The 24,267-nt window shown below is 38.3% G+C and overlaps 2 protein-coding genes across 3 annotated transcripts; one reads left to right on the top strand and one right to left on the bottom strand.

Annotated features, from left to right (window-relative positions):
• The first annotated feature begins 1,085 nt into the window (after positions 1–1,085).
• Positions 1,086–14,038, top strand: LOC148877061 (sugar transporter ERD6-like 6). The gene is made up of 18 exons (XM_088981148.1): positions 1,086–1,521; positions 1,634–1,696; positions 1,803–1,892; positions 2,014–2,073; positions 2,173–2,238; positions 2,333–2,398; positions 2,533–2,608; positions 4,711–4,775; positions 4,868–4,960; positions 6,174–6,254; positions 6,726–6,810; positions 9,224–9,270; positions 9,563–9,625; positions 9,723–9,782; positions 9,927–9,992; positions 10,088–10,147; positions 13,447–13,561; positions 13,660–14,038. The coding sequence occupies exons 1-18, from the start codon at positions 1,318–1,320 to the stop codon at positions 13,770–13,772; spliced, it is 1,473 nt and encodes a 490-aa protein (XP_088837274.1). The 5' UTR covers positions 1,086–1,317; the 3' UTR covers positions 13,773–14,038.
• LOC148877060 (alpha/beta-Hydrolases superfamily protein) lies at positions 13,939–19,981 on the bottom strand. 2 transcript variants are annotated; one of them, XM_088981157.1, is made up of 4 exons: positions 19,068–19,981; positions 14,727–14,819; positions 14,567–14,634; positions 13,939–14,247 (listed from the first exon to the last, which is right to left on the bottom strand). In XM_088981157.1, exons 1-4 carry the CDS (start codon positions 19,746–19,748, stop codon positions 14,115–14,117), a joined length of 975 nt encoding a protein of 324 aa, XP_088837283.1. In that variant the 5' UTR covers positions 19,749–19,981; the 3' UTR covers positions 13,939–14,114. The 2 variants fall into 2 exon arrangements, with proteins under 2 accessions (XP_088837283.1, XP_088837290.1); XM_088981164.1 differs by lacking the exon at positions 14,567–14,634 and having other exon boundaries at positions 19,068–19,868.
• Between the last annotated feature and the right edge of the window lie 4,286 nt (positions 19,982–24,267).

The raw sequence follows: 24,267 nt of genomic DNA, 5'->3' as shown, positions 1-24,267 counted from the left end.
GAAACTGTTATATGATCAGCTGTGTATCACTGATTTGACGATCCAGATTAATGAACATCTAGTGGCTCGCGAGACCAAATCAGCCCCCCCCACAATGTTTTACAGTACATCCCTGCATCCCCGCCTGTGTATTAGGAATATCTCCCAATCATAATATCAGAAAATGATGATAACATCCTCGCATCCCCGCTGGTGTATTAAGAACATCTGCCAATCATAATACAAAAAAATGATGATGTTATCAGAAAATGTTTCTAATACATAGTGGAATGCGCTGTAGGGGGTTAATTTGAATTCTCCTGTTACTGTTTATTTGTAGGCCCTCATTTGACCCATCACAGAACATTACACCGACTTTGCAACATGCATGCGGAGATGTCCTAATACATGGTGAATTAGTGAGTTTGGTGTGGGGAGGAATCAATGAGGAATTAATATCAATTCGCATTTGATGCCAAAGGCTAATAGCCTAAAACAGTAAAACTGAAAATTTTTTCGAAAAAGCCCAATACAGATTTCTTCTCTAGGGATGGCCTAGATGAATGTATTCGGCTGCACCGTAGCACATGTAGTCTGGAGTCTGGACTTTGAATCATCCGGATCTTAAGGATCCTCGCTGTTTTGTTCCTACTTGCTAGTGCAGTTTTGAGAATTGAGATCTGGCTTATTAATTGCAGAAGCAAATTCATTCAAAAAATAGTTGGGTCAAAAATTTCTGATTCCGAAGATCAGATGGTTAGCATTAATCTAATTCTAATCTAATTAAGCTGATTACGGTGTACTCACCACATGACACGTGGCAAATAAGGGATGTAGGCACCTCTTTTTGGAATTTGGAATGGGATAGTGACTAAAATGCGCACGTGGTTTAAAAAGGAAAAATAAAAAGTCGAATCGGTGTTACCGTGTTATGACAAGAAACACGATTCCCAAAAACCGTTTCCAGGTGGGCTTGCTGTGATTCTTTAATCATCACCAATCCGGAGGCAGTACCTAACTAATAAGTAGCTAAAAATGCCAATCTACCCGTTTACACCCTTTGAAGGGCAGCTCTGTAATCTATAGACGCTACACCAGAACCACCTAAATCGACTCGAGGCGATCGAGCAGAAATGAGAACCGGATGACACGACACGCCAAGTCGCCAACCTGGCTCTCTTATACATTTTATTAAGTTTTGTTTTATCACTCTCCTCTTTCATTCTTCATTTCCTCGATCCTTACCACACTACCTTCACGACGGACCTCTGTAATCACGATCGTCTCCGTTACCGACTCATACGCGGCGGCGGTGGTGACCACTGAGCAGGACAGCGGATGAGTTTCAGGGAAGAAAACGATGATGGGAGGGATCTCCGGAAGCCGTTCCTCCACACAGGGAGCTGGTACCGGATGAGTTCCAGGCAGTCGAGTATGTTGGATAAGCTCGGCTCTTCCGCTCAGGTCATTCGTGACAATTCCGTTTCCGTTGTTCTCTGTGTCCTCATCGTCGCCTTGGGTCCTATTCAGTTCGGCTTCACTGTGAGCTTCTCTTCTTCCCCCCCCCCCCCCCCCCCTCTCTCTCTCTCTCTCTTTCTCAATTATTTGTCTTTAAATTGGAAATCTCAACCTCTCATTCAATTCATTCTTCCAGGCCGGTTATTCTTCTCCGACGCAAGCCGACATAATCAGTGATCTCGGTCTTTCAATCTCCGAGGTTAAATCTTTTGTTTCTTTTCATATGAATATTGGAAGATAATCTTATTTGGTTGGGTTGAATTGATCAAATTAAATCTTTTAATTACATATTTTCTTGGTTCCAGTTCTCTATATTTGGTTCTTTATCAAATGTGGGCGCTATGGTTGGCGCAATTGCCAGCGGTCAGATTGCAGAATACATTGGGAGAAAAGGGGTACCCTATGGGCTCATTTCTGTTTCTCCCTTCTATCGACATGATACTTTTTGGATAATGTTCTATCGTTATAATTTTTGTGTCTGAGCTTCTGATTATGATCCATAATGTGAAATTGCAGTCGCTAATGATTGCTTCCATCCCTAATATCATTGGATGGCTTGCCATATCTTTCGCCAAAGTGAGAAATTTCTAACAATACATTGCTTTAATTTGCTTAATGCTTTCTGTAATGGCTTTGGCGAGCTTCTCACACTTGCTTTCCTCTCCCCGTGTGTAGGACTCTTCATTTCTGTACATGGGAAGGCTGTTGGAAGGATTTGGCGTAGGTGTAATCTCTTACACTGTAAGCTTGAAGTTCTTCCTTTTCTTCCTTGTTATGTTTCAAATTGTATATGAGAGGCTTTATGGCATTTACTGGTCCTTTTGATATTCTGTAGGTTCCTGTGTATATAGCGGAGATATCACCTCAGAACATGAGAGGCCGCCTTGGATCCGTCAATCAGGTTGGTTACCTTGTGCTGGTTTTCAATCGTTGTTCTGGCAGAGTTGTTATAGTTATTATTCTCAAGTTTGCTTGTCCTAAAGTCAGCAAAGTGACCATGTTTCTTCTTCCCTCTCTCTCTCTCTCTCCGTCTAGCTCTCTGTCACGTTGGGGATAATGCTCGCGTATCTTCTGGGGCTTTTTGTTCACTGGAGAGTTCTTGCGGTTTTAGGTATGTTTCTTGATGACCAAAGTTGCTGATAGTTTACTAATATAAAGAGACTGTCTTACTATTGTTGGACCTATGAAAATTTCTGATACCGTTACTTGAATCTCTAACTTATGTCATTATGTTGATAATCAATAAACTGGAAAACTTAACTGAACTCGAGTCAGCCTTAATCCCAACTATTAGGGGTCAGCTATGTGAATCCTGTCATGCCACTATTTTCTATCAGTATACATTTTTTTTTTCCTGTCAAATTTTAAGTCCTTAGATCATTCTTTTAACCACTTCAGCTCACATTTTTCTCTTGGGCTGAGAAGTGTGAAAATGTGCATTTAAGTCTGAGAACTGCCAGTTTCTGCAAAAGTGGTGCTGGAGGTTAGGCCTGTTTCCAGTCCACCCCTCCCAAGACACTGGATTTTGAGATTGGCATTGGGTAATAGCCTTACTTGCACTGAATTATTCTTCACAGGTGCAGTCATTATCCGTCTATGCACCTGACTAGACCATCTCAGTTGACTTTCCCTAACCTTGTTACCAAATGGGGCTACTCCTAAGTCTTCTTTCATGCATGTATTTCTAATTCTATAATTTCTAGTATTGAAATCGTGTATCTTAGCATTTTTCATCTCAGCACCGGTAAACTTTCTAGTCTTAATTTCTTCTCAAAACACCCATTTACTCTTTTTTTTTTGACATGAAATCAAGTTACTTGTTTCTTTTCATTCACAGTTGATTGATGGTTATAGAATTATAGTTCCTTTGTGGTCAAATTTCTTGTAAACTTGCACTGCTAAAGAAATTGTACACCTAGAATCTCAAATTGAGTTCTGCTCCAATGACTTAAACCACTGAGAATCCTTGATTAAGCTGTCTGATCTAGTATAGAGATTCTTTAATCCTCCCCCTGTCTTCATGAGAGGCTCACACCCTTTACTGATTGATGAGGAGTAAGTTACAATCTTGTGGCAACTCCAGAGTTACCACAGACCACTGAGATTGGTAGGGTACTCTTTAAAGGGATGGCAGCATCAGCTGGACTTTACATAGGTGATTAGGATGCAACCAAACAAAAGATTATTTTCTCCTTACAGGGTCCTAGGTACCTAAGCACCTTCATCTTACATCCCCTTCTGGTGAAGGGGATTTATCACAAATTAGACAAATCCTTATTTCTTTCAGCACAAATTAAATGGATTCCTGGGGATACCAATGGAACAATGTAGATGGTTTAATTAATTTGGTTGGGGATAGGGTCAGCAAGAGCTGGATTGGGCTGTATAGTTAAACTTATTATATCCTCTAATGTGCACTGATTTCTCCTTATACAAGTTTATTAGCTTCTAAAAAGGAAACTTGTGGTGTTTGAATTATGAGATTCTGAGCATTCTGGTTGGTCATTTGAAGTTTAAAAAAGTTAACCAGATTGTTTAACAACTTGATTAAATCTTTAAACAGTTTCTTAGTTTTGGTAGTCTATGAGTCTTGGTTGAACATTACAAATGCATTTTTGATCAGTGAATATTACAAATACTTAATTGAAGTCTCCAATACTTGACTTAGAATGTGCCTTTGATTTTTGGCGTCTTTAGGTGAGGCTTTAAGAACCTGTACCTAGTCGTTTTTGGCATCCGAAATACTTTGTTCCCCCTGACTTAATCAATGACTTGATTGAATTGAACAGTGCAACTATTTTAAATACTTAACTCTCATGTTGTACACCTAGTCGTTTTTGGCATCCGAAATACTTTGTTCCCCCTGACTTAATCAATGACTTGATTGAATTGAACAGTGCAACTATTTTAAATACTTAACTCTCATGTTGTACACCAAGTTAAGTTTCTAAATGGGAGTTACAGTTATATTAAGTTTTAGTATATCAACATCCTGGTTTATTTACCCAAACAGTAATTACTCTTTTCTTTTCTATTTTTAATTCTTGAGTAAGATTTAAGGCATATTTTGTTCATGACCATCAAACTCATCTTTAGATTCTCTTTATTCCCAAGTTCTGTTATCTTCCAAATAATTGATTAGAAGCGCCTAATCCAGTTTGAACATTTTTTTGGAAGCCTGAAGTTGTGGGACATCAATTTTTTCCATTGCAGGAATCTTACCTTGTACAATACTGATACCTGGTCTATTTTTCATCCCTGAATCTCCTAGATGGCTAGTGAGTATTATCAACCGTTTAATAATTGTCACCACCATGAGAGTTGTAAATCTTGTTTTATTTTCTGATACTCTTTTCCTCATAATATTTAGGCAAAGATGGGTATGATGGAAGATTTTGAAGCTTCTTTGCAAGTCCTGCGGGGTTTTGATACAGATATTTCTTTTGAAGTGAATGAAATCAAGGTGCTGCTTTAAATTGCTATACAGATATTTCTAGCATACATGCAGGTAGTAAGTTATGTAAAAATCATCAGTTAATACAGAGCTGGTCTATCAGAGTAATCTATCAGCTCGTTGTTCTTATGAAGTATGAACCAGTTCAGTGAAATGACTCAACCTTACACTGCGTGTCATCCCGTGGCCTCAAACCTTTCCAACTACTAGTATGCCAATAGTGATGATTTCCAGATTGCCAATTTTATGATCTCAGTAAATAATCCTAGTATCAGATTACCACCAATATGACCATAAGAATTCAATGGGAGAGAAGATTAGCTAATGAATTGGCTGATATAGCCAAACAAGGGGTTTCCAGGGGTCAAATGTTTTGGGCTCAATTGTAATATTTGGTCTAATGCTTGTGAGGGGTTGCACCTCGCACCCCTCTGTGGATCTTTGTAATCTTCTTAATTTTTGCCAATTTGTTCTATTTGATGCCACATTCACTGTTTCTCTTTATCTGTCAAAAAAAAAAAAAAAATCCTAGCATCAGATTCAAAGAAAAACAAGACAAACCACCTTCATTTGACTCTTTACTAATCCTCCTCATTTGCAGCACCTATTATAAGGGATATAGCCTAGGCCCGGCCTGGACCCAAGCCCTGATTCTGGGCCTATGGTCGAATCTATATTTGGTTTTCTAGTTTAATTCAAAGAATAGATTTAAAATAGCTGGACAATAACTATTTGCAAAAAGTTGAATAGACATTTAGATTTTGAATTTTTTTAGTGTACTGTGTACTTACTTAAATGTCTCAAGTGATTAGTTTAAAAGATTATTTGGACTATCCAAGGCTGGAAATTTCTAGGCCGGGATAGAAATGATCACCCCTTGTTGAGTAAGATAAAAAGTACGTCTCATGTATCTAATATTGTATGAGGGGGTCTATGAATTGATGCCACATGAACCCCATGTAGCTAGGAATGGTTTTCTGGAATAGCTGATCCATCTAAAGTCTAAACCTTTAAATAGAGCTTAGTTAAACATTTTTCATAATTATTAGATGTATCAAATCTTACATGTTCAAGGTTTGTCTCCTATTTTATTAAATCAATTACCAGTGGATTACACATACATGGACTAAGAGTTAAAACATATGGAGAATATAGTTGATATTTTGTGAGTTTTTATGTCCAATCACCATTATTTTTTGGGAATTCTCTTTTTTTTTTGCAGAGATCTGTTGCAACAACAACCCGAAGAACTACAATTCGATTTTCAGATCTTAGGCGAAGAAGATACTGGTATCCTTTGATGGTATTGATGCTTAGCTGGTTCTTCTGTTTTTCATTCCTATAATGTTGAACCTTGAAAGTGGGTGGCCATGAAACTAACTTGCTTTGACTTCTGTATGTGTGTGTGTGTAAAAAGTATGTGTACCTGGATGTGCTCTGCTGTACAAAAAGTTAAACATCGAAAAGAGGATAGAAAATGATTTGCTCTGTTTAGACCTAAAAACCCTTAAATACCACCAAAATAGTTGTCTGAAAATACATCAAAATAAAAACTTTGGCTATTATATTGCATTCTCTGAATTTCTCTTGTTCTCAAAAATGTGGTTCTCATGCTCCTCCAAAACAGCCAATGAATCGCAAAGAGAATGAGATTCCATGGAATGCAACCCCTATAGGAGTATTGAAACCATTAACAGGTCAAGCAATAATCATGTTTGGTAGCATACCTGGGGATGGAAATAATACTTTGCTTCATTTTATTGCTATTATGCAGGTGGGAATTGGATTGCTTGTCTTGCAGCAGCTGAGTGGAATTAATGGTGTTCTGTTCTATGCCAGCAACATTTTCAAAGCTGCTGGTAAGCTTAGCATTTCATTAAATTTAAATGGTTCTTATCTCATAGTGAAGCATTTTATAGTGCTACTTTTAGTCCTTTTTTCCCTTCAATTTATGTATAGTTTCCCTTGGATAAGGTGATAGAAGGTCAATATGAACATGGAATTACATTGATATGGAAAAAAGAAGGAACTTGAAGCTAGCATTTTTATTGCATTTTTTGATCAATAAGATCAAAGAGCTTTGCCAATGTAAAAGCTGAAAGAATACTTGTGACTTGTTGCAGAAAAGAAGGCCCTTTATATGCCTTTCTCCTCACATGTGCTTCCTTTGTAGGGGTAATGGCGAGACATTATCTCATTTACTTTTCTCCTGCCCTTTTGTGTGCTTAGAATTTGGGAGTCTTTTTCTTCTTGTTTTGGTTGCAGGTGGGTCCCACCCCAAGATGTGGAGGGTCTCTTCAACCCTAACTTCTTGTGGCAACCAAAGAAAAGGAGGAAAGTGCTTTGGAGAATCACTAAGGCATCAATTTGCTAGGTGGTGTGGGAAGAGAGGAATAAAGGAATTTTCTTGGAAGAGGTGATAGATAGTATAAAAATAAAGGTTGCATTCTGGGTAAAGACTTTGGATATTTTCAAAATATTCTCAATAATTGATTTTTTTTCAGGGCATGGACCAAAATAGCACAGTCATCAAGAGTGAAGGACAAAATCAGGATGGATTGGAAACCCCTAGAAGGCAACGAAGTAAAATTGAACTTTGATGGTAGTTCTCTTGGTAACTCGGGTGTGGCTGGAATAGGAGGGGTTATTAGAAACTCAGAGAGGAGGATATTGGCTATCTTCTCAAGACCAATTAGGTTTGGAAATTCTTTGAAGGCTGATCTGTTGGCTTTATTGCAAGGCCTCAGATTAACTAAGCAGTTGGGATTTAGAATGGTTGAGGTGGAAGGAGACTCACAAGTAGTCATATCCTGGGCTAAATCCAATAGGTGTATTCCTTGGTCCCTTTAATATGTACTAAGGGAAGTGGAAACGATTGCAAAAGAAATAGTGGTTGGATTTAAATGGGTTAGAAGGTGTGCAAATGGTTTAGCTGACTCCCTTGCTAAATAAGGGACTACGAGGCAACATCTGTTTCGGACATCCATGTAATTTGGAATAGTAAAGTGGGATTGACATTGATTAAAAAATTGTACTAATCATTTCTTCATTCCAAAGTTTAATAAGTCACTTTTCTACTGATTAAAAAAAAAGCAAAAACTGAAAGAAAGTACATAACTCTAGCTGCTAAGGCAAGGAGGTGCCAGAAACCAACCTTTCTTATAATGGTAAGATAATTCATAAAAAATGTCTAAAAAAATATCAACCATTCCAAATTGTCCATAAAACTACATTATTATGGCAATGAATTACCCCAATACAATTTTGCATTCCCTAACCCTCTTCTATCTATACTGTCTACTAAGAGAATTTTCTGATCTCTGAACCTATCTGAATGAAGCGTCCTCTCCAGATGTCAAAGCTGAAGGCTCTCTAACATAAGCTTTGCATTTTTTTAATCCCCCTAACCCTCTTCTAGCTACACTGTAGCCTCTCTAGATCCCCCTGCCACTTCATGGTGAGGTTGAATGACATCCTATTACTGATAAAAGTTTCTCATATGGTTGCTGGAAATTATATGGTTCACTCTTGAATTCCATTTGATGTACTAGATGTGCCAATATCAGTAAATAGCATGGCTGATTCATTAGAAAGGTATGTAGTGGCAAGAAAAAGCTTATGTTGGGGTGAACCAGGGCCGTGGAAAACTACATAAAAATTTAAAAAATTGAGGTCTAGATTAGAATTATATATCAGCTTGGGCTATTATTTGTGATCTTCAGTGTGGACCACCTGTATGGCTGGGTTTCTCTGCTATCAATAAAATTATTGAAGTTCTGTAGCTTCTGTTACTTGAAAACATTTTTCACTATATGAATTGAAAATTAGTGTTAACATTAGATGATTACCTATCAGTAGTTTCTGGCAAAGATTTTAATTGGCTACTAGCCTACTAGGTTCAGGGTTTTCACTTTAGATGTTATATTTGCTACTAGAGTTGATGCGGATCCATTGACAGGGTGATTCAAGATATAATTCATGTTTGGTGCTGGGGTAATCCCAATAGAAGAAGAAAAGAGTTCTATGTAATAGATCTGAAAAATAAGAAGACAAAGGCTAAAGATGCTGAATCATGTCTTTTGTCCATCTCTTCAATTACTACTGCCATAATAGACCTGGAATTTTACTATTGTGCTTGGACTCGATCAAATTGTTGACTTGAGCAGTAACTTAGGTTATTAGTGTTACTATTTGTATGGCTAAGAAATAAAGTGGCTTTCAGTCTACTATTTGAGCCAGATGATTCATTTTAGATCTCTTAAATTTTAACAGGGCTTTCATCAACCAACCTTGCAACATTTGGAGTTGGTGTAATTCAGGTATTGTATTAAACTACCATATTTCAAATAATTTTAAAAAACCCGCTACACAATGCTGGTCCTTGCTATATTGGGTATTGGGAGGAGTTGACTGGATATGGACCTAACGTGCCATAGAGGTTGCTCTCATACTCAAACCAATATTCTCACATTTGTCAGCCCAAGATTTTACCATTGCACCAAGCAATGGCCCCTATTTCAAATAATTTCTTCATGCAACTTAAATCCTAAAATACTCGAGCAATTTCTATCATCCATTTAATGAGGGAAAAACTGGTTATGTTCTGTTTAGGTTATTGCAACTGGAGTTACAACTTCATTGATTGATAAAGCTGGCCGTCGGCTTCTTCTTATAGTGAGTTCTAGCAAAAAAGGACTTGTACATGTTTTTTTTCCCCATTAATGTTTTAATTGGATAGAAGAAAATTGAATACTGTGGTAACTTTCTGCAGATTTCTTCATCTGGAATGACTCTTAGCCTCCTCCTTGTTGCAGTGGCATTCTATTTAAAGGTCACTCATATCTTGGGCCCTCCAGAAGTTGATTTGATTTATGGATGCATATTTGCTGCCTATTTCTTTTGAGGGTTCATGATGTAGCAGAAGAGATTTATACTATCAAAAATTCTTCCTGATTTTCTTTTCTGCTATGGGCAGGGTGTTTTATCTGAAGATTCCCGCTTTTATAGTTTGATGGGCATACTCTCACTGGTTGGCCTTGTGGTATGGCTTTCTTTTCAGAATGGTATCGTTAAGAGTTCATATTTGGCATGTTTATTTAGTGATTTTCAGTTCATTCAATTTTTTCTTTTCTTCAGGCAATGGTGATTTCCTTTTCTCTCGGAATTGGAGCTATTCCATGGGTTATCATGTCTGAGGTATGCATGTCTCATTGACCTTGTTTTCCATGCTAAGGAGAATAACCCTTTGCAAATTAATGGGACATATGACCTTTTCCTGTAAGTTATTCTAATAAGGTTTAACCTTTCATATGGACTATGAAATTGAATACTTGTCCTCTGCCTGTTGTGGTACTGATAAGAAAGAATTCTCTGCCTGTAACATTCTGTAATTGCCGGATTCACCATGCAGCTAGTGCACCATTGAACTAGCATTTAATATCTATAAATATTATCAGCAGTAACTATGATACTTCAACTACTCTTCACGTCCCATATGGCCATATGGCCATATCAACAGGGAATTTTCAGATGGTTGCCTCCTATTATTTGGGCTTCTGCACTGCTGCACTTGGGCCACTGAACACTTGTCTTAGAGCAAAGTCATAGTTACAAAATTTCATGCTGTATTCCACAGTCCTAACCCATGAGAAAGTGGGTTTGAGTCTGAGGGTGGCCAGCTGGCCACTTTGTGTGGGAAAAAATGCCAAAGATTAGGACAGAAGCTGGGATGAACATTGGGTAATGACCTTTTTATTGCATGGATTTTAGATGTGTTGTCCACCTTCTAATAATCACCTTGCTGCATTAAATATAATCCATCATTATGTCCAAGTAGTTTGGAACTTCGAATGCCTGCTAGTTTATAGTGCGCAGTATTTTAAAAGTGCACAGCACAAAAAAAGTGCAAGGGCAATTTGCGCCCGAGGTGCAAGGCGCAAGGTGAGGCGCATGCTTGCAAAAATACAAAAAAAAAGCCAAAAAAATGCCAAAAAAAATTCAAAAAAAAAAATAAAAAATAAAAAATATAGACTTAAATATTAAAATAAGTGTTTTAAAAACCTATTATTTAAAATTAAAATACATGAACATAACGTGTAAAGCATATTCAAATGGAAATTTAAAAATAAAATCAAACACAAAACATTTTCAAGCATGTAAAACCCACAATCTTTTTTTTTTTTCCTCAATTGCATTACTTCAAGTAGCTAATGTGATGTAAAACATATTGCATTTCTGATTCTATAAGCCGCCTTTGCATCAAGCCCCTCAAGGCAAGCCCAAACAAGTCCATGTTAGGGTCTGAAATTCTTAATTCTCACACAAAAGATAACGATTTTATATTTTTAGTTGCCTTTTAGGAAGATATTTTATTAGGATGAATGAATGAATGGCATTAGAAAATAGGGGGTTCTTGGAGCTTTGATGAGCTTGGTTGGGGGTCCTTGCCCCTGGCCCAACTGCTAGGTTAAAAAAAAGCATTAAAATTTAAAAAGGTGCACTCCTGGAATGAGGTGCAAGGTGCACACGCCTAGGCGCACCAGGCATACACCTTTTGAAAGTGCTGCACATAGGACCTAGACGAGGAGCATACCCTAAACCTCGCCTGTGCACCTAGGCACGCCTTTTGAATCACTGAGTGTGCACTTGAGCACAAACTGAACCTAGCTATAGACATGTATTCAATGTGGTGAGATCAGGATCACAAAATGGAGCTCAAGGTGATGGAACTTTTCTTGTTAGATAAATAGCCCTTTTGTATCACTAATAAAAGAACCTACACATAGCAGACATTATACCTTTATCGTTTTTCTTTTTACAGTTATTTCCTGTAGTGTATCTTTATTTACTTCTCGTTATTTATTTATTTAGGGTAGGGGATGGAGGGGGGGGGGGTGCCTACTGATAGAGCTGCAATAGGCAGGTCAGGCTGGGTTTATAGCCAACTCAGGCCCAATTAGCCTTTAGCCCAGAGGCCAGGTCCAACCCCAACTGGCCAGCCAAAGCCTAATGATCCTAAGTCAGCACTAAATCCTACCCAATTTGGTTATGCTCGTCCTGCATGGGTAGTTTGGGATTCAGGATTTATCTTTTGCTATGTATTTGGAAATTTGTTTTACATTTCAGTTTTATAGTCCAATTTAGAAAATGAAACGAAAAATATATTGCATATCACTAGATGCACATATATAGTGGTGGGTTCGAGCTGAGTGAATGGTATTATACATACATACATACATACATACAGGTTAAGGTCTCTGTTAAGTAACTGCCTAACTCAGGGCTTTTCGAGGAAGCCTGCCTCCTGAAACGAGAGAGAGAGAGACTGAATTCCCAGAATCAATGCTGCTCTTCTGGACTTCCTTTCTTTATTTATAACACTCAGTTATAATTCTGTTATATCAGCCTCTCCACTTGTCCTGTTTGTTATGTAGTTTGTTCAAGTGGTTGGCTTTCAGTTACATTACTTAAAGACTGACGTGGTCCCTCTGTTCCACTTATTTGTGTCTTAACAGTCTCCATTTGTCAGGAATCTGAGGAACCTGATGACCATTTTTTACTTTTGGAAATTTATGAACTAAAATCATAATTATCCAAAATAAAAGGTGTAGAAAAATAGTGACACTTCAAAGTTAAAGGGGAAAATTAGGACTATTAAAGTAATAGCATTTAATATGCTTTTTAAGCGGGGGGGGGGGGATTCTAATACAAATTTATGAAGGCAATCAATTTCTATACTAATAAATCAGGTGATTGTTAATGCATTATTCACCTAAAAGAGAAAAGAACGGCAAGGAGAAGCAGTAGTTATACTACTAAGATGGATGAACAAAATTGGCTTAGAAAGCAAGATGCTACTAATTACTTGATGCTGTTTCTATATGAGAAGACTTTTGCTTAAGAGTATGTAGTGTATATCAGTATATCTGTGCCTTGGCTTGGGCCAAGTACCAGTAAATATTATTTGTGTATTATTTTGCAAAATGTTGATACATAGTCATTATATATAACTATATTTATATGTAGTGTACTTGGTGATACATATTATAAATGGTATAAAATATTGGGTGGGCTCAGGATGGGCTTGGGCAACCTGCGGCCTCAATTCAAGCCCAACCTTGGTTGCAGCCTTGCAGGTTCGATTTTCCAGGCTAGATTAGGCTCAAGTAGGGTTCACCAAGTTGCACATCTCTACTTAGGCTCAGTTTGGAAGGAGTACAAATGCAAATTTGTAGTGTAAAACCTTATATTTTGTATTATTTTGTATGTATTTGCACTCTACAAATTTGCATTTGTACTCCTTCTAAACTGAGCCCTAGTGATTAATTGCTAAAAAGGCAGGTCTCAGCTCTCGAAGTTCAGGTCTAAATTATTGGTGGTCACAACCATACAGGCTTTGCCGACTAATCTAGCTAATGTTGATTCACAATTACCATCTTTTCTTGATTTAGAAAAATCTTTTAAACAACGTGTATATCTTGAATATGACATGGCAGATACTTCCAGTGAATATTAAGGGTCTTGCTGGCAGTGTTGCAACTTTAGCCAACTGGCTGACATCCTGGGTGATAACAATGACTGCAAACTTGCTTCTAAGTTGGAGCAGTGGAGGTTTCTCTCTCTCTCTCTCTCTCTCTCTCACTTGATCTTTTACACTTGTGCACACATGCATACATATATGAACTGAAATGATGCTTCATTCTCAACAGGAACCTTCACCATTTACACGGTTGTGAGTGCTTTCACCATAGTCTTCGTAGTACTATGGGTCCCTGAGACCAAAGGGAGAACTTTGGAGGAAATCCAGTGGTCATTCAGATGAGTTTTTGCTGGAAGATCTGGGTTTTGAATTCCTGTACTTGACACACTGTAAAAGCAAGTTTTGTCGCAGATTGGGATAAAGCGGCTGTCTCTTACATCAACTGCTGTGAGTTTGATTGGCTAGTTTTATGATCCAGCTTTGTTGTCCGTTTGTATCATGAGCAGTGTTTCCAGGTATAACAATCAGCCTGTCATTTTTTTTATTAAAATTCATCCAAATAAATTTGACAGTAACCTCTATTTCTATAAGTAACGTGAGGTTACCAAGTTTCTTAGACTGCATATAAATAATACACTAGTAAAGCATGTCGACAGTGTTAAAAGACGGATAAGTGAATCCTCCTTATTTGTCTCCATCTGCCTGCACGGAGGCAAGGATTCTTTTGAGGTGCCTGTTGTAGGCACAAGGCCGCTCCAGATGAACCAGGTGACCTGCCTTCTTTATGCTATGCAATGAAGCCTTGTTTCCCAGCTGCCTGTAATCACATGGGGCACGATTATTCTCCTGACCAAGTTATATATAGCAGCAAAAATTGCACAATTGGGCACCCTCTGAACTGTTTTATGCCATTCAATGAATCAAATCTGAGCAAGAGGTAAGATTGTAGGTTGGCTGTGGATTTCTGATCCACTGCTGGACGAAATTTGATCATAGAGATAGAGCACAGGCTTAGAGTTCATTCAAGAGGCAATTCACCAACTGAACTCTATTAGCGACTCTATGGTAATGATTACAGTAGGATTGTAGTGAAGGATATATACAAAGACAAAGCGTTCTTAAGGCTTAGGACATACTCTTTCAATGCTTTTGCAAGCTCGAGGTTGAAAATTTGGTCGTTCTCCCCCCATAGGAGATGTATGCTCTGCAAAGAGCAAAACAGGAAAAGCTTGAACCTGGAAAGCAAATTTGAGTAATGCAACCTTGAGCACAAGATCCATTTATATACGTGCATACCTGTGAGAAATTAGGAACAGTAGTGATGTCCTTGTTGCTGCTGACCAAAGCTTCCAAGAGTTCAGATCTTTCCTTTCTGTTTGTGAACATCACCTGCGTGTTATTCCAACGTACTCCACACATCAGTTGGTATGGGTACACGTTTTCCCAGAGTAATAGGAAAGATACCAAGTGTAGTAAATGCAAGTTCAATTATGAGACTTATACTGCTGACGAGAAAGATGCAAAGTTGGTAACTTTCACCAGTGTATGATCAAGTCTTAAGGGTTCTCTTCGGACCAAAAATAAATAATTGGAATAGAATTCTCAATGGCCCAACTAGAAGCGATTTGGGTTTTTTCTTTTAAAGGCAGGATAATTTTGAGGGAAGATATATCAATAAAAGAATTTTAACGAGTCATAGGTTCTAATATACAAGTGATTTGGGTAGCAGGCAGCTTAATTTTGTAGCTGACCGTATCAGTAGTTTCCCCAAAATACACTCTATCATGGACAAACTTAAAATAATATCCGAAGCCTCCGAGGCCAGATCTCTGGTGGGCTGTTCGACAAGGAACTTCATACACCTTTCTTTTCTGGAAAAAAAAAAAACTCACTTGATGTGCTGGTGTAACTAGCTTTGCTTTTAGCACAGTTTCTCCTATCGCTGATCATGAATTCTTCTGTGTTTTCCAGGAAAAAAACATTTGTCAAAGTTTGATTGGGCCCGGCCTTAAGCCTGTGCCCGAGGCAGTGTAATGTTCATGAACCGAGCCTGAAGCCCGGCCCATGAGCAGGTCTAGGTGTCAAGATACGAGTACCCTAAGACTGATTGCTTCTAACTTTGCCTTTTTAGTTTATTAATTCTACGTCAATTGCTTTCACCATTCCAATGCCAGAAAGTAGAGGAGATATGGTTGAAAGGAAGGGATCAATATCTCAATTGGAAAAATGTTATAGTTCAAAACTGTGCCCTATAAACAACTAGTATAGGTAGGGTAGGGTTGTTCATGCGTTGCACCAAATCGACCAAATTCACCCAACTTAAACCTGATTTGGCTGCTTTTTGGTTATTGTTCAGTTTTCGTTTAAGGAACTGATACGTGCACAAACTATGCGGCAGCAGCAGCAGGAGACTCGGTCAAGTTAGTTGTAGTATCTCGATAAACCTTAGCCATTTCTGTTTGAGTTGATAAGTCATTTCTGTTGATAAGTTCCTAAGTTCATGGGAGTAGTTTCTATTCTGTTTGAGTCGATAAGTCATTTCTGTTTTAGTTGATAAGCTCCTAAGTTCATGGGAGTAGTCCCTATTTTAATTCCTCGTTTGTCGCACCAAAAGGCTATAAATATAGTAAGGAAGTGAATAAAGGCATTGACATTCATACCCTTGAGCTCTTCCTCTCCCTTCTCCTACTCCGAATCTCTCTCTCTCTCTCTCTCTCTCTCTCCTTTTCTTAGAACTTAACCATATCAAGTGGTATCAGAGCCAGATTCCGACCATGGACACTCACGACAAAACCAACGCGGAATTCCGCAATGAGGTCGACGAGACCTTAGCATGACATGAGTCAACCTTCGACCAGGTGAACATTGTCTTACAAGCAGTGTTTATCGAACTCCAAGCCTTTCGAGCCTCATGAACCACTCCCGAGACCAACCCTTTCTCTCATAAAGAGTCCTCACACCCACATACTTCCCGTTCCAGCTCCATCCATGATCACCCTCATTAGCACGTCAAATTGTCATTCCCAAAATTTAACGGGGATAACCCAAGCGGCTGGATTTACAAGGCAAAACAATATTTTGATTTCCAAAATATTGTACCAGACCAACAAGTGCAACTAGCTTCCTTCCATTTAGAAGGCATCGCCTTGCAATGGCACAGGTGGTTGACAAAACATCACGGACCGCTCACATGGGAAGAATTCTCCAAGGCTGTGCTACAATGATTTGGTCCAACTGACTATGAGGACCCGTTGGAAGCTTTAACACGCCTTAAGAAAACCACAACTGTGGCAGCTTATCAAGAAGTCTTCGAAAGACTCCCATTGAGTTGACGGCCTGCCCGAGAGTTTCCTCATCGGTTGTTTCATTGCAGGACTTCATGATGACATTCGTATAGACGTGAAGATTAAGCAGCCTAGGACCTTGATAGATACGATCGGGGTGGCTCGACTAATTGAGAAACAAAATCAATTACAGCGGAAACCAAACCAGCAAGTTCGGTCCCAGCCAGCCGTAATAACCCAGAAGGGGTCACCTCACCCAACGACTGGTGTGCTTGGGCCTATGCTGGCTCATCCCAATTCCTAGAAGGTGCAAGAGATTCCGTCCCTCTTAAATGTTAAGGTCAGCTGTTTGTAATCCATCTCGATGGGCCCACGAGTTTCTAGCCATTGAACTCCCAATACCAACTGGCACGCCACGACTGGAAGACTGTAGTAGTCAGCAGTAATGGGATGCCCTTGAATGGCGAGAGTGAAAGCCCGACACTGTCCCACACATTCTATCTTTTCTCGGTTAGCGACCATGACTTGGAATTTCTTGTCCCGACTCACAGGTAACCCAAACTTAGAGACTATGGCCTAATCAATGAAGTTGTGGGTGCTGCCGCAATCAATTAGTACCGTCACATTCTTGTTTTTCAACTTACCTAGGACACGTATGGTTTGTGGGTGTTCAGCTCCCGCAGTTGCATGGAAGGAGATCTCAGGAATAACTTCTTGGTTTTCTGCCTCTGGTTCGACATTCTCCATGTCTGCCTGTATGGGATTCTCGATCACGAATAATTGTGGTCGTTCGCAACGATGGCCAGAAGTGAACCTCTCATCACAATAATAACATAACCCTTTCTCGCGTCGCTCTCGCGCCTCCTAGTTGGTGAGTTGCCGGAATGTGGCCGGAGGAGCATTGGGAACTGGGTTCATGCGCTGGGTTGGTGGAGGCCCGATTGGCCTTGCCTCCTGGCTCTCAAATCCATAATGTGTTCCATGTCAGTTTGTTACGGAAGCATTTGGGACCAGTCACCCCAACTTCCACCCAACTACCCCCAATCTCGGATACGTCGACCATCCTTCCACAATCGAAAGCTATCTTAGACCGTCAAATTATCTGTAAAGGCAAATACCGTCCAAAATCTGAAATCTTGGTGAAATGGGTAAGAGCACCAACGGAGGATGCAACCTGGGAAAACGAGTGGCGCTTCACCAAATCGTATCCCGGTCAAGTTAGCCATTTCTGTTTGAGTTGATAAGTCATTTCTGTTGATAAGCTCCTAAGTTCATGGGAGTAGTTCCTATTCTGTTTGAGTGGATAAGTCATTTCTGTTTTAATTGATAAGCTCCTAAGTTCACGGGAGCAATTACTATTTTAATTCCTAATTTGTCGCACCAAAAGGTTATAAATTCCTGTGAATAAAGGCATTAACATTCATACCTCGAGCTCTTCCTCTCCCTTCTCCTACTCCGAATCTCTCTCTCTCTCCTTTTCTTAGAACTTAACCATATCAGGAACGTAACAAACTGAATGGTCAAGCCGATTTCGGTAAGTATGCAAATTGAAAAGACCGACCCGACTCACCTATATTTAATATAATATCTAAATAGCTATATACATATCTTAGTTAATTAGCTAGTGAACAGTAATAGGCTAATAGTTATTACCTATAAGTAATTACTATTTAGGAAATCCAATTGGCTTTCTTTTTTCTTCTTCTCTCACACATACTCAAAAATATCTCAACAGTGCATTAAAGTTGTATATTTACAATTTGCCTCTCTCTCTCACGCACACGTCCCAAGAATGCATTAAAAATCGTACGATTTCAAAAAGAAACCTCACATTTTAATAGTTTGGACCTATTCAACCAACCAAACTGAGAAACCTGCCTAAACCAATTCATGTTTAGGTCAATTTTCACTCATGTTTGATCGGTTTCAGGTGGTTTATTCATCAGCCCGAGTAAATCAGTTTGGTTGGCCAAATAACTTGTAATTGAACTGAATTGACTCATGTACAACCCCAAGTACAGGTTTTTCTAAAATCCCAAAAAAAATCCACATGATAATATTAAATTTTGGGGAAATCTAACATTAGAAAACTAAAAGTTGTGAATGACAACATTATTAAAGAAACTACGATCTTGGATCTCAACCCACAAACTCTTCCTACATCCCTACTCACAGGACGCCTGCATTACCAGCTGGTGAATGGATTGAGTGTGTGGGGGTGAAACTTATCATTGTAGTTGAAGTGACTCTCATATAACACGGATTTCTCACCGATTTGTATTATCAGCCCGGTGAGACTGAGAGTGTGAGAGAGAATACAAGTGATAAAATAATAAAAGGCAAAGGAGCAAACCTCGAGATAGTCTTTGTAAAGACGATGGGGGAACCAGAGCTTCTTGTAAGCGGCCACGGAGAGAAGGGCTTTAAGACCCTTCACTGATGTCGGCAGCAATAACTCCGAGGAAGAGGAGAAGCCGAGTCGCTCCAGAGTCGAATCACTTATCGAGTCTGTCATGGCCAGGACTGACCCAGACACCACCAAAGACTGAACCAGGTGCGGATGCAACTCCGCTATCTTGAACGCTACCATCCCACCGTAGCTGAACCCGACCAACGTACACCTCTCCACTCCTAGCTTCTTCAGTCCCTTCACCAGACACTCGGCCTGGAACGTTGGGGAACGGTCGTCTCTGTTGGTGATGGATCCACCGAAGAACAGAAGGTCGGGGACGTAGACGTTGTACTTCCCCGTTAACGCCCCCACCTGAAACTGCCACGTTACAATACCTTCAGCGGCGAACCCATGCACCAGAACCACAACAGGCTTCTGCGCCTTGTTCTTATTTTTCTTCTTCTTCTTCTCCTTCTCCGGCTGATCATTGACGCCTTCATCACTTTTCTTATTGAGCGTTTCGGATGGAACCCAGAAGTTCATGCTAGTTCCAGGCTCGATTTCCACAGTATGGGGCCTGAGCCCCGCGAGCTTCATCAACCCATGCAACAATGGCTTCTGTGCTGCCACCAAGTTCACCATCTTTCTCTGAAGATTGTCAAAATTCTCTCCCTCCCCTCACATGCATGCCGAATGGGAGAGAGGCCAACTTAATTAAATTCGGAAGAAATGTGTAGTAGGTTGGTGTTGGGTAGCAATCAAGGTTGCGATACGTACTTTTATCCAATTCGGAAAAATCGTTGGATGTGAAATGTTGCTTGCACGAAATCTGACGTATGGTCTGGGTTTCATAAGTAGCAGTAGTTAGACCATCCACCCTACACCAGTGTGTTTCTCGGCATTCATCTGAACCCAATGATTCCCCGCCATTGATCTCCTTCCCTTGTGGTTGGATCAACTGCACTGGCTACCTTGACTATTTTGTCCGTTCTCTTTAGTCGTCGGTGGAGAGAGAGAGAGAGAGAGAGAGAGAGAGAGAGAGAGAGAGAGGGAGGGAGGGTGGTTTCCCATGGCCCGAGTTGGACTTGGTCCTTGGCACCAAAGTGACAACACGTTAATACCTAACCTACTTCTACCTCTTTGTTTTGTATTTCATTAGTTTTCTTTTTTTAATAATAAAAAGATATGAAATGGATCACTCTATGGATGATCAAACAATTCATAGGACAACGTGTCACCACGTCTCATGTACTGTGGACAACTACTGGATCTCTTTTTTGTTTCCCATTTTATTTTTTCGAGTGCAAATCAACCTGAATATATTGGGTTATACAAATTTTGCACCTGATTTATTCACTTTGTATATTTGATTTGCATTTTTTTTGTCTGATTAATTTACACTCATTAACAGTGCAAATTTGCATTTGACAAAAATCTTCCTCCTACTTTAATTCTTTCTAAAGTGGGGATCACGTTATTTTATTTCTTACAAATAAGAAAATATCAAATCTAAAATACATGTACTTAGCTCATTTGCACTCCTCTACTTCATTTATATTTTATACTAATATAAACGAATTTGCACCGCAATTAAACAAACTGATCGAGCTAACTGCTCTAGATTCCTGAATAGAAAGCTTGATTTTAAAAAATTATTTGTTTTAAAGATAACTGTCTCTGCTCCATGTATTTTAGTTTTTCCTTCTCTAAATGCATGGTTAGTTTTCTTTGTTCACTGCTCAAGGAATATAATCGCGTCACTTTGAATAAAATATAAAGTAGTTGATATTGGGATCAAGATACCTAATTAATCCTATGTAGGACTAACAAGTAGTACTTATTATTTATATTATATTAATTAAGTGGAAGCTAGCTCTTTAATTAGATTTTTTATATATTTTTAAAAATTATGAAATTTAATTTATACCCAAAATTTGGTGTGTACAGTGCATATATATATTTTTAATTTTTAATTTGTTTTCTTCGTCCATTTTCTATCACATGACTAATATTAAGCTCTGGTGAAAAAAAAAAAAAATACAAGCGGCTATATAATATGATCAGTGAAGAGTCCACATGTTTCTGCTTCTACTTCCTAAAACTCTTTGCATTGGAATTTGAAACTGGGCATAACATGACTGTCTGCATCAGACAACTGGCAAAGCTCTTTTACCGGTAGTGGTTGATCGTCTGCTTATGATTTTTTTTTTTAATACACGTTAAGCTAATCTTTTATGGGCAAATTAGGAATAGGACAGGGACTACAGTTATTGAAATGAAATTCCAACTGAGGGTTGGAATAGGTATACCCGATTCAAAGGATTCTGATTCTATTGACTATTCTGGATTTCCCACAAGAATCCTCCACGTGGCTAGAATAAAGTAGGTCATCTTATGTTCAAAAGAAAGAACTACTTAATTCTTTTCACCCTCAAAATGAATTTCTCTCTCTCTCTCATTGGCAAATCAAAAAATTACTAACAGGAAAAGCAACTGCGTATTCTCTTGGAGTCAAGTTGGAGGATCAACAAATTAACCAACCACGTTCGACCATTCAACACCTTAGCTTCTTGAGCAATTCTAATTTGTTGGTTGCGTTAAGCAAAAGGAATTAAACTTCAATTCTTGAAAGGATTTACCAGTGTCGTACGTCCGAAATCTCATCTATAAGACATTTTCCTCAAACAGGTTTAGTTCTTTGAAACGATTGTAGATTGTTGATTACTTGATCCCATTAAAAGAAAAAAAAAAGGGTTGTTTTTGTTTAGGAGATGTCTTAATTAAATGAGTGATTTGGGTCATATTTGGTATCATTTATGTTCCACCTGCTAAGTTATAAATTAATGAAAAATGTGTTATCACATTATATAAAAGGGTCGATTCAACTAAGGTGCTAAATATCTATACTGGTGTTATTTATTTTTTAAAACCGGTTTATAAGGGTCGGTTTAAGTTCTGGTTACATTCTCTGAATCATAGCCTGACCCAATACAATTTTTATAGGGGCATATCAAGATTCGAGAAGCCATTGACACAATACATATCGATTGATACGGGTCAATACGCATCGATACTTTAAAGTTTGAACTTTAAATTCAACTAAAAATAATGTATGGGTTAAAGGATACAGGCACGTCACCCTTGAATCGGATCTGTTTTCATGCGTCCAATCCATCAAAGGAAAGAAATCTCGCAATAGGCAGGTCATGCATGTCTTTCAGAGGATCATGGAACTTTTATAAAAAATACAGCAAGTCCAACTGCAAACTGGCGTAGTGACTATTTTAGCTAATAGGGCTGTGTGTTTCAGACAGACAGACTTCCATGTTTTGGGAACCCTCCAAACGAATCAAGTTTAATGATATGGGAGGATGTGTATGAAAATAGTAGAGACAGCCAATGTATTAGTGGTTTTCGAATTTTTGATATATTTGTTTTAGATAAAATAAGAAAATTGTATGTGTGGAACTGATCATTATTGACATTTGCAGTTGAAATATCAAATTTAACATTTGAGATTAAAACAATAATTTGTATTAAGAATGGTAATGGGGCGGGTTTTGGGTGGGGATTAAAACAATAATTTGATGAATCCCCGGAATTTTTAAAATTAGAAGTGTTTTGAATAATGGGTTTACTTAAGTTGAAAGAAAATTGTTTAAAATAATATCAATATTTAAATAAATTTTTATACATAATATAAAAAATATTTAATATATATAAAATCAGGGTTGGGGCGGGGCAGGGACTTCACTCCCCCATCCCCACCCCATCACCGGTCGATCGGGTGTTAAAGGCAATCTCCATCTCCCACCCCATGGGGTCAATGAAGACAGGCACCATATGGTGGTGAGGAAAATTGCCATCAATTTATATATTTAGATCAACTCAAAATGTTTCAGTAAAAAAATCTCTTTCACAAAAACTTATTAATCAACTCAAAATAATTATTTTAAATAAAAACAACAATAACACCAAACATAACCTTAATAAGAGATAATACCTCAAATATTTTTACTCTTGTAAAAGAGCACCTTAATTATTACTAATACTACTCCAATCTCCATGTCAATTTGGTTTGGTAAAGCCCACTGGGATTGAATCCAAGTCCAAGGTCCAAATGGTGCAGTGATCCAAGTTGATCTCATTTTGTAGAAAATTATTGGTACAAATTAGTAAATTACCAGAGGCTCAAGTTTAATTAATTCTTGCAAAAATCAGCTTGATTAATGAATTAGCAGTGGCAGGACTGGTATAGATTAATTATCCGAGGCCCAAAACCCTATGTATAAAAAATTATCTTTTTGTTCTCTAAGCAAAATGGCTACACAACAACAGATGTATCGTAAAGTATTCTGAAAAACAAAGCCGGAAACAACCAAAATAGCGGCTGAAGATGTTTTTTTTTGTTTGATGCATTTTTTGGACTATTATAGTGACTCGGAAACATCCCAACTTTTGTTTTTGAAAAATTGGGCACATCGTTGGTGAAAGATAAAACTTAAAAGATAAGCTTGTATGTGTATATCATGATTAGATTTAAAATGCAGGGGCACTATTGTCTTCCGAAAAAAAAGTGTACTTTTTGACTGATAATTAGGTTCCCCCCTCCCCCTTTATCAGATCATCCAAATTACTAAATTAGTCTCCTTTTGTGATATTATTGACAATATCTCTACAAATAAAATATTCTTAAAAGTAAAAGGTTTAAGTTATATGGTGGACATAGAATAAGCTAAGCTGAATGCCATCAATCAATCAATATATCAAAGTAGGCATTCTGTTTTTTATGAAGCTTCTGAAGTTTTTCAAAACTTTAGCTTCCTGTGGTTCTAATGTTCTATTTCTAATGTTAAAATCCAAGCAATTAAAAATCTTAAATTCTTGAGGTGCCAATGGGCTCATCCTCTTCTAGCCCAGTTGCCTAAAAAAAGTCTTAAAACTCAATCACAAGCAGATAGAGGAAGTCTAATTAACAAACATATCAGAGATGGCAACAACAATTAAGTGAAAATAAGAAGAAAACAATAGGGAAATAAAAGCAAGACGCAGGAAGTAGCAACTTAAATAAATAAATAAATAAATATATAAAATAGCAAATACATCAGATGGTTGAAAAACCATTTGATCATATCAAAATTTTTAGGTGGGTCCAGTTTAA

This window comes from Nelumbo lutea, chromosome 1 (assembly GCF_056320005.1).
Source record: "Nelumbo lutea isolate HS-2025 chromosome 1, American lotus-T2T, whole genome shotgun sequence".
Lineage (NCBI taxonomy): Eukaryota > Viridiplantae > Streptophyta > Magnoliopsida > Proteales > Nelumbonaceae > Nelumbo > Nelumbo lutea.
The sequence above is the reverse complement of the archived record's forward strand: the minus strand, read 5'-3'. Positions and strand labels throughout refer to the sequence as shown.

Coding starts and splice junctions, on each gene's coding strand:
- LOC148877061 (XM_088981148.1), top strand. CDS start 1,318: ATGAGTTTCAGGGAAGAAAACGATGATGGGAGGGATCTCCGGAAGCCG. Junction 1,893..2,013: donor AATACATTGGGAGAAAAGGG/GTACCCTATGGG, acceptor GTGAAATTGCAG/TCGCTAATGATTGCTTCCAT. Junction 13,562..13,659: donor TCTAAGTTGGAGCAGTGGAG/GTTTCTCTCTCT, acceptor CATTCTCAACAG/GAACCTTCACCATTTACACG.
- LOC148877060 (XM_088981157.1), bottom strand. CDS start 19,748: ATGGTGAACTTGGTGGCAGCACAGAAGCCATTGTTGCATGGGTTGATG. Junction 14,635..14,726: donor CTGTTCCTAATTTCTCACAG/GTATGCACGTAT, acceptor TGCTCTTTGCAG/AGCATACATCTCCTATGGGG. Junction 14,248..14,566: donor CTTGCAAAAGCATTGAAAGA/GTATGTCCTAAG, acceptor ATGTGATTACAG/GCAGCTGGGAAACAAGGCTT.